The 20,448-nt window shown below is 40.8% G+C and overlaps 1 protein-coding gene across 6 annotated transcripts; it reads left to right on the forward strand.

Moving 5' to 3' along the window:
* Positions 1 to 1,785: 1,785 nt before the first annotated feature.
* Positions 1,786 to 18,724, forward strand: LOC101962791 (sulfotransferase 2A1). Of its 6 annotated transcripts, none has more exons than XM_078031751.1 (6): positions 1,786 to 1,997; positions 3,098 to 3,261; positions 4,771 to 4,897; positions 7,588 to 7,730; positions 8,268 to 8,445; positions 17,573 to 18,724. In XM_078031751.1, the coding sequence occupies exons 1-6, from the start codon at positions 1,862 to 1,864 to the stop codon at positions 17,683 to 17,685; spliced, it is 861 nt and encodes a 286-aa protein (XP_077887877.1). In that variant the 5' UTR covers positions 1,786 to 1,861; the 3' UTR covers positions 17,686 to 18,724. The 6 variants fall into 6 exon arrangements, with proteins under 6 accessions (XP_077887877.1, XP_077887874.1, XP_077887875.1 ...); XM_078031748.1 differs by having other exon boundaries at positions 1,789 to 1,997; positions 3,053 to 3,261; XM_078031749.1 differs by having other exon boundaries at positions 1,789 to 1,997; positions 3,053 to 3,261; positions 7,603 to 7,730.
* Positions 18,725 to 20,448: the final 1,724 nt, after the last annotated feature.

Below are 20,448 nucleotides of genomic sequence, written 5' to 3' on the forward strand. Positions count from 1 at the left end.
GAGGTGGGGGCTTTGATATCACCAAGATAGAGGGAAGGTGAGTGGAGAAGAAATAGACTGAGGGGGAAGGGAAGGGTGGAAGGGCAAGCAAGTGCAGAATGAAATGGATAAAATCATGCCATGAGCATGTATAAATACCCCACAGTGGGTTCACCTTCATGCATATTGATAACGCATGAATACATAAATAAATGCTAGTAGGTAGAGGAGGAAAAGTGGGGACGGAGGGCATAGTCACTGGGCACAGAATGGGAGGGAGTTAAACTCCATGTCTGAATGGTTATGTTAGAATGAACCCCACTGCAATGTTGAACCCCAGTGCACTAATAGGAGCATAGGAAAGTCAAGCATTTGACACTGTCGGGGGGTGGGCTCAGGACGGCCTCATTCGTTTCATAGGTTGGTGGGATGCTGTAACGGGTCACAGGTATTAAGTGTTCAGAATGCTACAGAGACGTGTCAGCCCTCCATTACTGTTGGACATTCACAGTGTGACAGGGTCACTGTGAACGTGACATATTTCTCTAAAATTATCTGACAATAGTAAGAATAAAACAAGATTCATGAAACGGTTTCCCCTTTTTAAAAAGGTCGCTCTTGTGGCTGGGCTTGTGACGCCCTGGAGGAGCACTTGTCTAACATGTGTAAGGCCTGGGTTGAATCCTGAGCCCCACACAAAATAAATACACAAGTAAAAGAAAAGGTTTAAATATAAATCATTAAATTTAAAAAAGATAGCTCCTTTTCTTCATGTGCATATTATTCTGTCAGACAACAGGTCCCCCTCTGCAACGTTGCCTGATTGGATCCACTTTTCCTTCAGCCAGAATACTACTCATGCCCAGTTGTTGGCCATTCTCTCCCAGACACACACAGCAGTCTGTGGCCACCTGAGATTTAGGGTCAGGATGAACAGCTCCTGGTGTCATACACAGGCGCTCAGTCTATTGATACACCCAAGAATTAACAGGAAAAGTGGCAATGTTTTTGCTCCTGGTTATCATACATTCTACATGAAACACTGTTGCCTTCAATGTGGGGCTTACATTTCTTAGAAGGTTTTCATTTTACTGACAGAAGACCATGGGGACTGACAAAGATGTAGGTGCATCCTGAAGCATTCCTGGAATTATGGGCCCCCTGGATGGGCGTGTTGCTTGACTATGTGGAGCTGTTGGTCTCCGAGTCCCCTGGCACTGAGAGTGCTCGACCAAGGATGAGGCAGAGCTTTGACGGACCCTTGATGTGGTAGATATGAAGATTCTCTCATCTCGGCCCCTAAACACTGACAGCCTGCAGCCCACTCCCACAGGTTAATCAGAAGGAAAGGGAGGACTGGACCCTGGAGTCAGTGACAGTCCACCCTCCTATCTGCTGACTCTGAAGCAGGTTCCTGCCCTTTAGCCTGAGAGTCTTCAGTCCACTGTCCCTCTGTCTGCTTCCAGGCTATTATTTATACACTGTATCAGTCGGTTGCATGTAAAAAATCTGCTCTGAAAACTCTTTAAATGCAAATAAATGAGAAAGAGTGGCTTTCTCAGGTCTCGGGGATTCATCAGTGGGGTTATTTTGCAGCATCGCCAAGGCGTCCTGTCGTGAGATCATGTTGAGGTCACAGGCTCATGTTCTCTGAATGAGTCCAAAACTGATCAACACAATGAAACTTTGGACTGCCAGTCACTATTTGGTTTATAACCAGTTAATTTGACACCAATAATGTTAATGATTCTTTTGAATCATTAACTTTTTTCTTTTTTTTTAACTTTCGTTAAAGTATGACTGGGTTTAAAGTCCAATCTCAGTATCTCCCACAAGGTCCAATGCTGTGAACCTCAGCACTGGGCACAGAGAAATCATCATCATGACAGATGGCTACCTGTGGTTTGAAGGGTTACCTTTCCCCCGTGTTGGTTGGAGCTGTGAAGGCCTAAAAGAAGCATGTACTAAATTTGTGATAAAGGACGAAGATACAGTAATGGTGTCATACCCTAAGTCAGGTAAGGAAACTAGAAAGGAACTGTCCAGGAGAAAGGCGAGGGCTGTGTTCCTCCCCTGCTCAGCAGATGGAGTTCATGACCTCTACAGCCAGTGAGCCCTGCTTGGGGGACGAAGGGGCAGTGCCCCAGGCCACCACCATTCAGACTAGGACACAGTGACATAAGTGCTCAGCAGGGGTCATCTAAGCTACTGCAGGAAGATACAGGAGTGAATCCTAATGACATCCAGGCATTGTGTGGTGGCCTGGGAGAGGAGGTGGCAGAAAGTGACCAGTGAGCACTTAAGGGTGAAATACCAGCTCCATAGAAATGAAAGAGGGAGTGGGAGGCCATGGGGTGAGAGGGGGATTTTAGAGCAGGAGGGTCAGCATGGACAAGGGCTGGGAATCAGACAGGAGCCCGAGAAATTCAAGGGACTGAAAGGACATGCATCATAAATCTATGTGGTGGGCCTGGGGGAAGGGGCATTGCAAACAGGGCGAGGATTGAGGCCAGTGCCTTGGAAGGGGCACTGTGCTGGGAACTCAAGGGAAAGGGGAACATATAAAACTGATCTCAGCAAACAGCCAAGAAAAGGTGGAGCAACTTAAAATCCTTTCATAGATGAATGCATAACAAAATGTTGCATGTTGATACAATGGAATACGATTCAGCCATCACAAGGAATGTCTGACACCCTCTATAACACAGATCAATCTAGAGGGTCTTATGCTAAATGCAGTATGTTGGGCACAACAGGACAAATTCTATAGGATTCCATTGGTGCAAAATACCTAGTGTAGTCAAGTTTATAGAAACAAAAAGACAATGGTGGGTTCCAGGGGTTTTTTAATAGGGAAATGTTGTTAATGACCACAGATGAATGGTTTTTGGACATTAACTGAGCAAATTGAGAAATGTGCTTACCATTGCTTAGTACTATTTTGCTGCACTTAAAATGGGTAAGATGGTAAAGTTTATGTTTTGCATTTCATCATATCATATCATTTTATCATATTTTTTTGTTCACAAGCCAGGTTGATATGAGTGACTATCACTTTTCCTTCCTTATCTAGGATCCCACTGGGTGATTGAAATTCTCTGTCTGATTCACTCCAAAGGGGATACCAAGTGGATTCAATCTGTGCCCATCTGGGAATGCGCACCCTGGTTAGAGACAGATGTGGGCTATAAAATGTTAAATGAGAGAGAGGGCCCACGGCTCCTGGCCTCTCACCTTCCCTTCCATCTCTTCCCCAAGTCTTTATTCACTTCCAAGGCCAAGGTCAGTGCCTAATGTTTGATCAATGCCTTTTTTACCTTCCATGTGCCTAGATAATCGCTGCAGATCTTGCTGGGAGTCTGCTTATTGGTAAATTGGGTGAGAAATAACATTCTCAGATATGAGGTGTGGTTGACGTGGCCACAACCAGACCACACTGAGGGCCAGGATGTGGACCATTACACAGACTACGTTGTCAGATTCAGGAAAGTCACAGGCTAATGCCAGAATCTTAGAAAAATACTCTCCTGTGCAAGCAGAATTTATAATCTACACGGGATTATCCCAGCCTTGCAGCTCTTTAAGACGTCAGCCTGTATTAATTCAATAAAAGCCTCCTGCCAGGTAGGTGGAAGCAGAGAGGTCAGTGTTGCCCACATGGGGAGCGGAGCACGCACACCACATTGATAAAGCATGAATCCAGGGGCGGCTCAGGACTGGTGGCCAGCTATGTCTCCATGGCAGCCCAGGGCACGCCACTGTGTTTTGTGATTAGCAGCCACTGCAGCCTCCCTCTGGTTGACAGAGGATCAGCACAGACCAGGGATATCCCAGATCTGACATGCCACAGACTCTCTTTAGAAACACACCTTTTAAAAGTGTTTGTTGACTTCTGAAGTTTTTCATGGTTTTGTTTAAACAACACCAAGAAATCTAGAAAAATAATCTCCACTCTTGGAAATGTCAAAAAGTGTCTAACAGCGAGGCTGCCCCAACAGACCCACTTCCATGTCTCCTGTTGGTTTCTTTAACCCCTGCCTGATTAAACTGAGGTCTAAGGAGACACAAGACCTCCAATAACAACACCAGGGAAGTTGGTGCAAATACAAAGTCAATTTCTGATGTTCAAGTACAAAATGGTGAGTGTGTGTGTGTTTGTGTGTGTGTTCACTAATCTTGAACACCAGCCTCTTCCTATGCACATACGTACACAGTTGGGAAACTATCACCCAGACCTGACAGACTTTTCTAGTATCCAGAAAGTCTTCCCACGCTCTTCCTACCAGTCAGTGCCCCACACCTGAGGAAACCACTCCCTGCACTTCAGCTACAGATGACTTTTGCTTATTCTTGAATTTTGTATAAAGGCATTCATGCAATTTAGATGTCACATCTGTGACATTCCTGGATGGTGTTGAGTGTGAGAATGACTGTGTGTTGCTATGAATCTGAATATACCAGAATTGATTAACCCATTCTGCTGTTAGTGATCATCCTGGGATAGCACACACACCCCTCCCCACTTACCATTTAAACCTTTCCAGCTGCTTCCCATGTGGAGTCGACTAATATCCCAGAAAGAAGAGACAAGGTCTTCCTCTTCTATTCCTGCACATGAATATGTAATAGGGATGTTAAAGTATTTCATTAATGAATGTTATAATTAATTCATTAAAGGAACCCATTGATGTTTATTAGTAGAGCTTAAGTAGTAACTGCCTGGATACAGATTGAGGCGGGAAATGACCAATTGAGGCTGATTTTTCATTCCTCATTTTTCTTTAATTCAAGGTGATATATCTTATGAGAAGTCCCAAAGATGTTCTTGTGTCAGGTTATTATCATCGGACTGTGACAAAACTGACTAAGAACCCAGAGTCACTGGAACAATATTTTCAATGGTTCTTGGAAGGAAACGGTGAGTGTTCTGTGACAGATTTGCTTCCTCTAGTCTCCTGGCCTTTCTCCTACTTTTGTGAAATCCCTTTTTAATTCTTTTTCTGTATCCTTTCCACATGTTAGGAAAACAGACAACCCTTGACTTTGTGAGTCTGGCTTGTTTCAATTATCATGCTGTTCTCCAATCCACCCATTTTCCTGCAAATGACATAATTTAGTTCTTGATGACTGAGTACGACCTATCATGTGATGTGACATAGTTATTTGTCTGTCCTTCAGTCAGGGGACACCCAGGGTGGTTCCATACCATAGCTGCTGGGAGTTGAACTGCTACCAACATGGGTGTGCCTGTCACTGTAGTGCGCTGACTTTCATTCCTTTGGGTAAATACTATGGAGCTCTGTGACCAGATCACATGGTGGCTCCATTCCTAGTCTTTTGAGGAAACTCCACGCTGATTTCCATGTGGTTGTGCTAATTTCCAATCCCAACGGTGTGTAAGTGCTCCCTTTCACTCCCATGCCTGCCAGAATTCATTATTATTTTGTTATTGTGTTCTTGATGATTGCCATTCTAACTGGAGTGAAGTTGTTAAAAATGTTGGAATTTTTTTTTTCATAAAATTTTTGGCCATTTTCTTTCTCCTTTTAGAAATGATCATTCATTTGCCCACCTACTCATTGGATTATTTGGTTTTGGTGTTAAGACTTTTGAGTTCTTTATATATTCTGAATGTTAATCCTCTTTCAGAAAAGTAGCTGGCACAGATTTTCCCCCATCCCAAAGTCCTCTCTCCTCTGTCTTGATTCCTTTGCTGTTCAGAAGCTTCTTAACTTGGTGCCATTCAGCAATTCTTGGTTTTCCTTCCTGAGCATAGAAGTCTCTGGAGGAGGCCGAGCCTGCACCTGTATGTTGGAATGCACACACTGTGTTTTCTGCTAGTCCTTGTAGTGTTTATGGTCCAGTCCTGTGTTTTTTCATCCACTTTAAGTTGAGTTCTGCAGGATTTCACTTCATTCTTCTGCATGTAGCTATTTAGTTCCAAGCAGCAATTATTAGACTGGCTATGTTTTCTCAGTATTGGCTGCTGGTGTCTTTGTTAAGGGTCAGATGATCCCATCTGTGTGGACTGTCTCTGTGTCTTCCATTCTCACCCATTGGTCTATGTGTCTGTCTTTATAGTTACAATTTTTTGTTACTATTTCTCCTTAGTATGACTTGAGACTGAGAAGAATACAAAAACGTGATTAACTTCAGCACTATTCGTGTGTGTGTGTGTGTGTGTGTGTGTGTGTGTGTGTGTGTGTGTGTTGGGGATTAGACCCAGGGCCTTGCCTACGCCAGTCAAATGCCCTACCACTGAGCCACACACCAGCACTTCACCATTAGTTCATACTGCTGAGAAAGGCTTTGGATTTTTGTTTGTCATTTAATTTGGAGATCGTTTCTTCTATTTCTGTGAAGAATGTCTTTGGTGTTTGATGCGGATTTCATTGACTCTGTAGAATTCTTTGGGTAATATGGCATTTTTGATTCTGGTCATTTAAGAATATGGAAGGGCTTTTCACCTTCTAGTGTCTTCTCCAGACTCTAGTTTCTCAAGGTTTCTGCAGGAGGTCTTCCTCCTCTTTGGGAAGATTTTGCTTAGGACTTTTGTGTTGTTGTCTGTTTGTTTTGGTACTAGCCAGGGATTGAAGTCAGGGTCGATCGACCACTGAGACATACTCCCCCCTTTTCTGATATTTTATAGAGAGACGGGGTCTTGCTGAGTTCCTTAGAGCCTCCCTAAGTTGCTCAGGCTGATTTTGAACTTGCAAACCTCCTGCCTCAGGCTTCCAAACTCCTGGGTTTACAGGTGTGCACCACTGCACCTGGCTACCTAGGAATTTTTTGAGACCATTATAAATGAAAAGCATTCCTGATTTCTTCCTCAGTAGATTCGTTATTAAGAAAAATAGTTCTGGATTTTGGTGTGGTGATTTTGTATCCTTCTACTCTTCAGAGTTGGTCATCAATTCTACAAGTGTTTGGGGAGAGCTTTTTGGGTATTCAACGCATGGTACCCCATCATTTGCAAACACTGATAATTTGGCTTCCTTCTTTCCTTCTTGTATTTTCTTGTCCTTTTCTTTTTCCCTTCTCTTGCCTGCTTTCTTGGACTAGAGTTTTAAGAAGTTTATTGAATGGGAGAGGTGACAGTGGACATCCTTGCCTTGTTCTGGATTCAGGAGTAAAGCTTCTAGAATTAACCCACAGATTTTCCCAGGTTAGCATGATGTTGGCTTTGGGCTTGTCACAGATAGCCTTTAGGATGCTCAGCCAAGTTCTTCTCTCAAGGCAAAATCTATTGATGTGGTAAAATACATTTCTGAGTTGGCATACGGTGCACCCACCTTACATCCCCACAATGAAATCAGCATGTTGTGATGTATGATCTTACAGTTTTAATACAACATGTCTTGTGTTTAATCTTAATGTTGAATAGGATTTTCTAATATTTCAATAAGGTTTTCTGTATCTGTGTTCATGAGGAATATTGGTTTGTTGATTTCTTTATGTGTCTTTGTCTGGTTTGGGTATCAGTATGATACTGGCTTCATAGAATTAATTCAGGAATCTTTCTGTATTTCATTACCTAATTTGAGCAGCATTTATCAATTATACATGAATCAAGTTGTCAGGGTGTGAAGAGTGACATGGACAGTCCAGCTTCTGTTTTGGCAGTGTGTAACCTGCACCCATGTGCCTACCCAGCAGTGTCCTATGGATCATGGTTCGAGCACGTTCGTGGCTGGATGTCCATGAGAGACAGGGAGAATGTCCTGCTGCTGAGTTATGAAGAGCTGCAGAAGGTGAGCCCCCTTCTCAAGGGTCAGCACCTCGTAGCCCTGATTGCTACCCCTGACATCCCTGGTCCTCAGGGTCTCCACTCCACCTTTCCTGTTACAGTGTTGCCTCCCAGAGGTCAAGAAGAGTAGTAAACTTTGATCTCCATTGCTCTGCTTCTGCCTGACCCTCCCCAAGCTATTTTAAAGCCCGATGGTTATTCAATGTCAGTTAAGGATTAGTCTTTGGGGGATTTGGGGGATTTTTCTCCTTGCTCTTGTTGCAAGGACATTCTCTAGACGTCCAACACCTGCCTTTGAGGTGTCCTGAGCTCAGCCTCCCTGGGAAGACCCCGTTGATCCTCACGTTACCACATACTTCACTCCCTCTGCTGGCCCCTTGCTCTTTCTTCCTCCATCTGGCACCCCTTTCAGTCTTTTCCCATTTTGAGATGTCGTCCTCTCCTCTTCCTCCCCCACACCCCTCCTTACACTTCTGTTCCCATTTCCCATCTCTGCTGTCCTTCCTGTTCAGAGCATCACTCTTGATTGTTCACATTGTAGGACCCAAGAAGCACCATAGAGAGGATCTGTCAGTTCCTGGGAAAGAAGTTAGATCCAGAAGAACTGGACTCAGTCCTCAAGAACAGCTCCTTCCAAGTCATGAATCAAAACAAGATGTCCAACTTTGAAATACTGTCTGAGACTTTCACTACTAAGAATTTCAAAATCACTAGAAAAGGTAAAATGCTGTGGTATCACAAGGCATGAGGACACTCGGAGGGCCTTCTGGGTTCACCGCCCGACACTAAAGGTGAAGGAGTTGGACCTTTTCAACTTTAACCATTCATGGCCCAGAAAGCCTCTCGTGCCCTTGTGGGAAAGCTGTGTTCATGGGCCTGGGGTGGGCTGCAGGTACCTGGAGAAGGTTGACTCAGTCTTGGGGAGGAGGGGGGTTCTGGAGATGGTGGTGTCTGGGCCACTCCACTGGTGACTTACCATAGAGAACTGCCCTAAAGAGAGAGATAACAAAGAAAGACCAAATTGCAGAAAGTGGGGAGTGGGTCATTTGCTCTGAGACATTGTGAGGCCTCTTTTCTATGAGGAAAGATGAATCATATCTACACATTTGGAATCAGGCCTATTGAAAATATCTGCTCCGAGTAGTGGCAGAACCTGTTTTTCCCAAATTAACGTGCACCTGGAATGATAAACCATGGAATCAATATACCAAATCCTTCAAAGGATATTCAATAGGTCAGGATTCCTGCCACAGAGTGCCTGGAGCAGAGAGCCTTAAAACAGAGGACTGGGCCAGGGAGGTAGGTGGGAGCCCATGCCTAGCAGAAGAAATCAATAAAGACTCTTCTACTAATGAAGATGCCAATGAAAGTAGGAGTAAGAATGAGTGACTATAGGAGAGCCATTACTTATTAGAAATTCTGCTACTTGATATTCATTTGGGTGCCGGGTTTCTGTTCTCACAATTAAAAGTCTCAAGGGTCACTCCAGTTGTACCAAGCTAACTGGGCTGCATGAAATAACCACACAAGAGTCACAAATACCTTTTTCATTGGGGTCGCTGAGACGGCTCCTCTGACCCTAAGGGTCCACAGGAAGAGAGAGAGTGAGAGCACGCACTGTTCCTCTTATTGAGGAGAAGCTATTCAAATGAGGCAAGGGGTCAGGTTTCAGGGGCTGAGTCTATCTTCATGATGTCCACTGTCAGCAGGTGACACCTGGGTAGGCCACACCCAAGGGCACAGTAAGAGAAGGGGACACACACAAGGCACTTCCATGGAAGATTCTATCCTAAACAGGGCAAGGGGTAATATCACAAAGGAACAGGTGAGCATAGCTTCACCCATGTAGCAAGACACATCCATGCACCAGACACTGACCCTGGAACCCAAGAAGGGTGAGGAAAGCTTTGCCATATTTCTGTGACTGAGCACCTCAGCACCCAGCTGGGGAGTGTGACTTAATATGTGCAAGGTTGGTCTCCCACATTTGGGTGTATTGTTTATAGGTATATATTAGTTTAGATGTCATTAAATATTTCATTAATTAATTAGTTTGGGCTGGTAGGTCAAATTTAATTTATGTCATATATAATACTGTGACCACATAAGTAAAGGGTATGGCTTACGTCCATATCTTTAGCTTTCCATCTACCCACCACTCAATAACCCCTTGTCTGGAAAATAGGGTATTATGCTGCCGGGTTTCTGTTCTCTCGACTAAAAGGCTCAGGGGTCACTCTAGTTAAACTGGGCTAACTGGGCTGCACCCATGGGGCTCTAGCAAGACACTCATTTCTGTGACTGAGTGCCTCAGCACCCAGCTGGGGAGTGTAACTCAGTCACCCATAAGGTTGGCCTCACACATATTCCCTCTTTCTTAATATATAAAAAAAAAAAAAGAATGTAACTTGGAAATTTTCTTTCAGTCACTTGGCTCTTGGTCCAAGGTCATCACAATCTGCTATTGAAACACAAAAAGAATTAGCAGAAAACATATTATCTTCCTAACAGTCAACACAATAATCTGGATTATTATTACCTTGCCAAACACTCATCAGAAGATTCTTAATCTTTTTCCAATTTTATTGGGACACATTGTGTTTGGCCATAGTAACAGACATTTCCATTGCCGTGGCATTTAGGCCTCTCCATAAACCATAGAGCAAAGGGCTCACTCACATTATTTATTACATTGTCTTCTAGAACATCATTACTTAGTTCTCATCCTTCCATCAGCACTTATCTGACCATGAAGGAAGTTGGATGTAATTTAAGTCAAACATTAAGAAAATCCATACATTGTAAGCTTTAAGACATAGCCACAAAGGCTGAAATTGAATAAGCAAGGAATAATATTTAAAGTAGTCACTTTATGGATTATGAGACCAGCAGTTTGTCTAGGTCTGGTTAATAGACATACAACTGTTTCGAAGCCTGAATATTAACTTCAGCATATTATAGTTCTGAAATATTACCTGGCAATAATTAATGAGGCAATAAGTTGTATTTTTATAGGCTACAGGATATTTATCATTTTTTCTCTTCACTCTCATATTTAAGGAGTTAATTAGGTCTGTTAGTAATACAAATACCCTTGGAAAAATCTATTTTAATAATCTTTCCCACAATTGTCCATAAAGGTAAATGTAGTCTTAGTCACTAAAGTCCAGCATAATTGGCTGGCTTGGGTTTCTTATCTGCTGTCTAGCATAAGTTTCTGTCACTGGTGTGGTCAATTTGTTGCTCAGCTAGTTGGCTACGGGAGCTGGTGATAACTGGCTGGTGACAAACCTCAAGTCAATGTCCAGTAGCTCAGTTTCTTTTTGGAATGTACACAACTGTTACAGGGTTTGAGTGGGGCATGCCCATCAATCTACATAAGCAAGATAATATCCATTGGCCAATCATCTTCTGCCTAGTGTAACCATACCGTGAGGAAACTCTATATGCTCGTAGCTGTTAGTTGCAACTGAAGGCTATTCTAACATTTTCTCCTCTTCTATTAAATTTATTGTCAAAGGAGAACCCTGGTGAGAAAAGAAAGGAAAAGCATAGAAAAAATTAGGAACCAAGAAAGAGAAAAGCCCCAGACATGGCCCATTCCTGTAGCTGCATTTGTCTCCTGCTGTGGTGAGCAGGTAGTCACTGTTGACTAGTCTCTGTCACTAGGGTTCTGATCTGAGCTGGGTGTGGGGAGCAAAGCAGCCATGGGGCAGGAGACCTCTCTCAGAAGGGAAGAAGAATTAGGCCTTTTCCATTTGCAGGGAAATGGATGGCACTGGAGCAGATTAAGCTTAGTGAAGCTAGTCAATCCCTAAAAAACTAATACCAAATGTCTTCTTTGATATAATGAGAGCAACTATGAACAGAGCAGGGAGGAAGAGCAGGAAGAAAAGACTAACATTAAACAGAGTCATGAGATGGGAGGGAAAGGGAGAGAAAAGGGAAATTGCATGGAAATGAAGGGAGACCCTCATTGCTATACAAAATTACATATAAGAGGTTGTGAGGGGAATGGGAAAATAAACAAGGAGAGAAATGAATTACAGTAGATGGGGTAGAGAGAGAAGATGGGAGGGGAGGGGAGGGGGGATAGTAGAGGATAGGAAAGGTAGCAGAATACAACAGTTACTAATTGGGCATTATGTAAAATTGTGGATGTGTAACTGACGTGATTCTGCAATCTGCATTTGGGGTAAAATTGGGAGTTCATAACCCACTTCAATCTAATGTATGAAATATGATATGTCAAGAGCTTTGTAATGTTGTGAACAACCAATAATAAAAAAAAAGAATTAGGCCTTTTCACCAGTGGAGGTGGTGAGGTTCTTTGCCTCACCTCTGTTGGCCCCCAAATTTTCTGCTGATGGCCCCTCTGTGACTGTGCCTGTCTTAGGTTGTCCCTTCCTTTAGGAATCTTACCCGTCATTGACTAACCAGCCATCCTCCAGAGCCAAACAGGGTGATGTGGAGTGTGCATGGCATCGTCCCTAAGAGGGCTCTCTGTCTCCTTGACAGATAACGCCCCTGTGGCCTCCACGCCAGCATTTACCCTGGGATCAGCAAACTCAGGTTTCTTCTCCATGGAGGGCCCAGCTCCCAGCACTGGGCTGGTAGGGATGCGTTCAGGAAGGAAGGAGACAGGCCATAGACAGACAAACAGTAATATAGTGACAAAGCTGAGAGAGACAGATGAAGAGAGATCCCTCATACAGAACTGGCCCTTAGTTGGTGTTACTCACATCTGGTCCATAGCTGCTATCCATATGGATGCAGAACAATCCATTATTTCAACACTGTCTTTTTCTCAAAAGATACTTCCAGACAGTCTGTTTACCATAGAGTCAATATATAGGTATAACTGACCATTACAGTCAGGACAATCTAGTTTCAAGGGTGGACTTTTCAGTCCTCACTGCAAGACACATTAAAGGTGGACCTGGGAAATGGGTCCATGCAAGTCTTTTCATAATTTTTATTTACCTGACAAGCTCGTGAAGCTGCATGGCTATAAGCTCTGTAGCTGGAAATTTACCTTCCTGGGCCAGGTTTCTCGGTCATTATCATGATGACTGGTTTAAACTCTCCTTTGATATCTGATTTAATTTACTGAATCATGTTCAGTAACATTAAGACTCTCAATATTACAATTTAAGAAAAAGCTTTTAAAGTGTTTTGTAAAATCTAGTGTCTCTCTGGGAACCTGTATTCCCCCTTTTCCTTATTTAATAAAATTGAGTAAAGGCTTGACATAATTCATAGTATTATTAGTTTAAGTTATAGATAATAGTACAAGTATTTAAATGATTAAGAATAGATTTACCTTTTATTGATTATTAAAATTTTTTAATATAGACTAGTGGATCCATCCTAACAATTTAGAAAGAATCCTCAATCTTTTTGAGAGAAGGTCTCAAAATCTCTATATTTTAGATTATCCTTTAAATAAGTATCTCTTAATTGCCTTTAAAAATATGATTAAGGTTATTTTTTGTGTAGGGAGCAGTGTATAAATCTTACTGTATTTTTTATGGACAATAGATCTAGTCAGAGAACTTATATCAATAAATTTTTTAAAGTTTGTAACCTTTATTATTTAAAATTAATATATAACTTTAATTTGGAGAACCTTAGTCTTAATAAAATGTTTTTTTAATTTTATAATTATCTAACAAACAAAATATGTAAAAATTAGTATCTCAGTGTCTTAGAATCAATTAAGACTCTAAGGACAATTGTTAAAATCAGGATTTAAGTTAGTAGTTCAATATACTTAATATTTAATCAACAATGTGAATTTATTTACCAAAATTAATCTTTGTCTTAAACAATAAAAATTATTAGGCAATAAAGATCTTTCTTAAAAGAAATAAACTTACATTTTAATAGGTGCTTATCATGTCAAAATATGGACAAAATCTTAGCTCACATTAGTATAGTTAAATTAGGAAAATAGCCTGAAATACCCTTAAATTAATTATAGTCAGTTTAGTATATATAAATCTCTTTTTTATTCGTTCTAACTTTTTACATCATCTGTTTAGATAACAATATAAAAATCTTTTTTACTTAGAAAAATACTTTTTTCATTGAAATATGAATATAAAGACCTTGTTTTACCCAAAGATGATTTCTTTTTTCTGTTTAGGATCCATGTGTGCTTTTTCTTTGTTGGAGCATCTTTTTCTTTTAGAAAATTTTTTTTGGTTATACTTTGGAACAATTTCTGAAAACCTTAGAATCTATAAACAAATTATTATACTTTGATAAGAAATATCAATGAAAATATACTTAAAATCCTTAGATATTTTGTAGACATGATTATAATTATTTATCATCTTATGAGTTTGAACAGTAACTTTGAGAATTAGAAACTACTTGAAGATTGCATTTCACTTAAAAGCAAATTTATAGTAAACATATTTATCTTAAATATCTGTAACTGAAAAGGCAGAGTATCTGATAAATGTAAATATAAAACATAAATTATGGGTTTTCTATTGAAGAAAAACAATTAGGCAAATATATATTACCTAATCAATTAGGCATGTGCTAATTATTTTATAGATTAACAAATATAGGTTATCTAAATATCTAAAAAATATATATTAAGAATAAGAACATAACTTATAATTGTATTAATTTTGTGTAACCACGTGGTTTTAAAATATTTGGATCCATTTTAATTTATTTTTAACTAGGAGTGCACTCTTCTATGTGACGGTCACTTGATGTAACTGAAATAAAATCCTTGAGTATACATATTTATTTTTAATAGTTAGGAATGAGAATAAGGATATTTTGGTCATCACAGGAACATTGCCGACTTTGTTCCTGTGGCGAGCAAATGCATCCTCATAACCTCCAAAATTAAAAGTAAAATATAAAGAAGCATGTTTGATATCTCTCATCAATAGAACATTATTTAGTAACACAACTATAGAGAAAAGTCAGGTTATTTAACTCAGAACTTAAATTTAGGGCTGCAACATAGAAACCTATGGAATTAAATTTTGTTTGAAAAAGATATCTTTTGTTAGCATTTACAGGTAGGCATTCTTAAAAATACAGGCTCTGAACAGCTCCAGTAGAAATCTGAAACACAGTAGTACAGGTTAGTGGCTGGAAGGCGGGACTAGATGTCCTGAGTGACTGTGGAAGAACCAATTGGAAGCCCGCGAAAGTGTGGGAGGTGGGACCAGGAAGCCCACTCTTCCGGCCAGGCACCCCCTGGTTACCATGGTGATGCAAACAACATGGAGTCCGCTGCCCATTTTCGGGGCAAAAGTTCCCCAAGTTTTCCTAGCCAATTGCATTTTGTTTGATTTTGTCTGCATTTTCCCCCTGCTTGGCCAAGATCTGTCTCTCAGACCTGCGGTTGCAGCTCATGTACATCCTGCACTTTTTTCTGTGGCATGTGGGTGTTCCAAAGGCTTTTTAGCAGCAAATGCTAGCATTACCATCAGATCTTAAGTTAGTCTGTGTTTGGCATTTAGGTCAAGTAATTCAAGGGTTAAAGGCACTGCTGGCTGCAGGGGCTAGGACCCCATCGCGAGCAGCAAGCAGCGGCTAAAGTCTCTTGTCCCCAGCGGCTGAGTTACAGCCATTCTGATTCACAGGACAATCATGTAGTAAAAGGGTCCATACATACTTTCTGAGTATTGACAAAAACAATAGAAAATTGAAACTTATTTCTCTCCAGGTAAACATCACATTTTCTCTCCCTTTTTCTCACTCTCCTAGAGCAAACTTCTAGAACATAAAGGCCAAAAAATCTCTCTCTCTTTTTTTAAAGCTTTTGTTTTTTTTATGTAATGCTGAGGATCTAACTCAGGTTCCACCCATGCTAGGCAAGCACACTACCACTGAGCAACAATCCTAGCCCCCAAAAAATCTTTTATAAAGATTTATAAAAACAATTTTTAAAAGTCCACAAAAGCAAGCTTTCCATGGAGAGGACTCAACAACATAGCCCATCAATCTCTTAATAACTATATTTATTTAGAGTCTCTACAATTATACCCCAATATTAAAAATTTTAACATCACAGATTTTCCTTTTGTCTAATTCACTTACTTTCTACAATTCTGCCCACAATACTCTGCAATCCTAAGCATGCTTAACTTCTGGAGAACTTCAACTTCACTAACTTTCTTTAATATTTAAATTGGAGTCCTCTTAGGAGCCAGCATTTGTCACTTTTGTCCTGGTGGCTTAAAGACACGGACCTTTCAGCCCACATTGGAGGCCAATTGCCTGGTTTCTGTTCTCTCCACTAAAAGGCTCAGGGGTCACTCTGGTTAAAATGGGCTGACTGGGCTGCACAAAATAACCACACAAGAGACACAAATACCTTTTTCTTTGGGGTCGCTATGATGGCTCCTCTGACCTTAAGGGTCCACAGAAAGAGAGAGAGAGAGAGAGATAGAGAGAGAGAGAGAGAGAGAGAGAGAGAGAGAGAGAGAGAGAGAGAGGCAGGCAAGGGGTCAGGTTTCAGGGGCTGAGTCTGTCTTCATGATGTCCACTGTCAGCAGGTTGACTGACACCTGGGTAGGCCACACCCAAGGGCACAGTAAGAGGAGGGGACACACACAAGGCACTTCCATGGAAGATTCTATCCTAAGCAGGGCAAGGGGTTATATTACAAAGGAACAGGTGAACATAGCTTCACCCATGGGGCTGTAGGAAGACACACCCATTTCTGTGACTGAGCGCCTCAGCACCCAGCTGGGGAGTGTAACTCAGTCACCTTAAGGTTGGCCTCCCACATTATGCTAGTATATTACTCTTTATTTATTTATCCTTCAAACACTTGTTATTGAGTATATACTATGTCATTCCATTAAGTACCAATTCTTAGGTAATTTGTAAAAATGATTTCATATCCTGATATCTCAGAAATGCATACCATATGCACATTGAGAAAGGAAGTACAGGGGCTGGGGTGGTGGCTCAGAGGGAGTGTGCCCGTCTAGCATGCCTGAGGCACTGGGTTCCTTCCTCAGCACCACATAAAAATAAAATAAAGATATCATGTCCACTATAATTAAAAAAATAAATTATTTTAAAAAGGAAGTACAGAACATCTCATGTTTGATCATTGCTATGAAGGAGGATGGAGATGTAGGGTTCTGAGCTGAGAGCCCCACTGAGTCACTGCACTGGAGTAAACATATGAGTGAGGCCAATGGACAGAGGGGAAGGTCTCTGCTGGGACAGACTCTGGGGTAAGGAGCAGGAAAGGTCAACACCCTGAGGAGGGGGCAGCCTGGCAAGTCTGAAGCTGAATCAGGAGACTGTCATGGAGCCGAGAGGAAATGGGCAGTCCCAGGGATGGAGTCAACTAACAAGGACCCTACACCTAGAGCCTCAAAGCACCAGGGAACTTGGCTGAAGGAGACTGGACGTCCTGGGAGACTCTGAGCCACAAGGGACTGGAGCCACGGGCTCTGGAAATGGATCCACGTGGTGCCACGTGCAGAAGAACTTCTCACAGGGATTGACCAAAAGCAGAGAGACTAGTCATGACCTGCTCTCATCACACAGCTCAGAAATTCTTTTAGCTTGAGCCAAAGTGCTACAAAGAGAAGTGGTCAGCCTTCCAGATGTTCTGATTTTATACCCAACATCGCTGCTTGTGGATTCTGTGCAGGAAGGTTTGGGAGAGCAGGGCAGTCAGGACACACTTTCCAGACAGGGAGAAGGGGAAATGCACATGGTGTCCAGGCAGGAGAAGGCCTCACCAATGACCCAGGGGTCACTCTGCTGTCTTGACAGAGCAGGGAGGAGGTCGCCGTCTTAAGACCTCTCCCTCGATCTGATCTGTGTCTACTTCATGTTTTCCAGGCATCTGTGGGGACTGGAAGAATCACTTCACAGTGGCCCAAGCTGAAGCCTTTGATAAATTTTACCAGGAGAAGATGGCGGGTTTCCCCAAAGGGCTGTTCCCATGGGAGTAATGTCCTCCCCAAATGCCAGATTTTATATGGATACTGACATTGGTTTCCCATCCTTGGACATGTATACATCTTGATGGTTCTTAAGATAAAACACATTTCTAAAAGGAAGGGGGAAGGAAGGTTAGGTAACATAAACAGCCAGTGAAATATAAAATGATAGATGAGAAAAAGGAAGTCTAGTCCTATAGAGAAAGGACAATGGGAGAGGGAGGGTCCTGGCAGGGAAAGTGGGATCATGCACTAAAATGGATTCCCATGCACCAAGGAGTTTTTCCAAATGAACCCAACATATGTGTACGTACAAAGCTGTGACAAAAAATTTAAAATGTGCTTCTTCATTCTGGAGTCTTGAATCATACATTCTTGTTTCTCTGATCACTTGCTTGTAAAAATTACTGGGACTTCAATATTCACTTCATCACATCCTAGCCCTTAAAATAGTCTTTGTAGTATTTCAAACACACAGATGCTTACAAAAATAATATGAATATTACCCACCATGGTGTCTACATTTAAATGAAGAAATACAATTCAGGAGTAGTTAAGGTTCCTTTTCTGTCACATGTGTCACCAGTATTTATGATGATGATGATGTAGAGGAGTATAATTTCCCACCTGTGTTTGTTTTAATTCCTGGTGTGTGTTACAGCATCAATCCAAAGTGGTATGAATAAAACTTTTAATACTTACATAAATGGTGAATGGTGCAATATATTCATAGACTCTCATTTCTACTCAGCATTAAGAGATGGTTTTATGTGAGCTGACATGTATAGAGTCGTTCCGAATTGAATTGAGACTTGGGACACAGTTGAATCACCTGTTCTGCTGTCAATGACTCTGGGTTTGTCCCTCACCAATTCTCCCACATTTAAAGCAGTGTCTGGAAGCATGAGAAAAACAAAGGTAGGAGGTGTCCTAGGACGTACCTTTAGTACTGAAGACTGGTAACTTATTGGCCTGTTATGGGTGATACCAAATATTTCTCCAATAATCTTGTAATAAATGTAATATTTAAATAAACTTTTTTGCCACTGCCTGCTTTGAGTTTGGTGTGAAATTCACTAATTTGGAGGACATGCAGCTGAGCTATATAGTATTGGTCTCCCATTTCAAGGTGTTGAAGACTTTGAATTTGAACAGAAACTTTTTAACTGCCAAAAAAAGGCATGGGGTCATGACTCTGACATAGTGGCAGGCATTGACTTCCTCAATAATACACCTAAAATTTAGAAAATAGAACAAAGATTAACAGAAAGATACTAAATTAAAAGATTCTGCACAGCAATGCAAGCAAGTATGTGAAGTAAGATACTAAAGAATGGGAGAAGATCTTTGCCAGCTACTCTTCTGACAGAATGTAATAAGAACTCAAAAAAAAAAAAACTTAACCCAAAAGTAGAATTATTATTTAAATACATGACAGTGGAATGCATTACATTTCTTATAATCAATTAATTATTTAAAAAACCATGATTTTGCCAATCAATACATGGGCTAATAACATTTTCCACTAGAAGAAATACAGATGGCCCACAAATATATGAAACAATATTCAATATTCTTATCAATCAATGTAATGCAAATAAAAACCAATAAGAATTTATCTTCACTTAGAATATTAAGTATCAAGAATAATAATAAATTCTGGTGAAGTCATGGGAGAAGTGAATCTTAGGCACTGTTGGTGCAATTAGAAGTTAGCACAACCAGTATGAGGATAGAAATGGAGATTCATCAAACACTAGGAATGGTACCACTACATTCCTCAGCTCTATCTGTGGTATTATTCAGAAGAATTCTAGTCATCAAACTATACAACAGTAAATTCACACCCAAGTTTATACCAGTGAGATTCACAATAAGTAAGTTAAGGGAATCAATTAGTCAACTGATGAGTGCATAATAAATGTGGTATATATTCATCAGGAAGCTTTGTTCAGCCAAAAAGAGGAACAAAGTTTTGCCATTTGCAGGAAAATGGATAAAAATGGAAAACATTTTTTTAAGTATAGTAAGACAGACTTAGAAAGACAATGGTCATATATTTCATATCATATGTAGAAGGTTGAAAGAAAAAAGAAAATAGCAGAGATAGTACAAAGGTAAATAAAAGAGACAGGAGAGTCTTGGGAATGAATCACGGAAGGGAGGAGTGGGTGGAAGGGGAAAGCTTGGTCCAGCAGTGAAGCAGACCTCATTACGCTCTGCGCATGCGTGAAGACATCACCACAAGACCAAGTATTCTGTGCAATCCTAATGCACAATAGATCCCTCTGTGTGGGCTGCTTGGATAACTCTTTCCAATGCCTTTATGTTCGCGATGTGGGAAGGTTTTCCAATTGCTCATGGAAAAACTTAAACAAATACACATATTTTGTTTATAGTATGTTTAGTTTGATAGAAATCCCTGTGATGCTGTTTGAATGAAATAGAATTTGATTGTCATTTCTGCCGCTGAGTAATATCGTAATTTTAATTACAAATTTTACAGATGCTCTCTCTGTGGTCATCTCTCTGGATTCAACTGTTAGCTTCTATATTTACTATACAGTGAACACTGCTCTGTGCCCTACTTTCCTTTACATAAAGCAATTACAATAGAAACTTACTCATAAATTGGTTGTACTATACATGATATAATGTGGCAAGCAATAAAACAATATCTAGGTAAAAAAAAACCCCAAACTTCATACAGCATGCAAATGTATGAATGCAATTTATTGATGGATAAACTTTGCCCTAAAAGTTAATCAAACATTC

This window comes from Ictidomys tridecemlineatus, chromosome 15 (assembly GCF_052094955.1).
Source record: "Ictidomys tridecemlineatus isolate mIctTri1 chromosome 15, mIctTri1.hap1, whole genome shotgun sequence".
NCBI classification, from domain to species: domain Eukaryota; kingdom Metazoa; phylum Chordata; class Mammalia; order Rodentia; family Sciuridae; genus Ictidomys; species Ictidomys tridecemlineatus.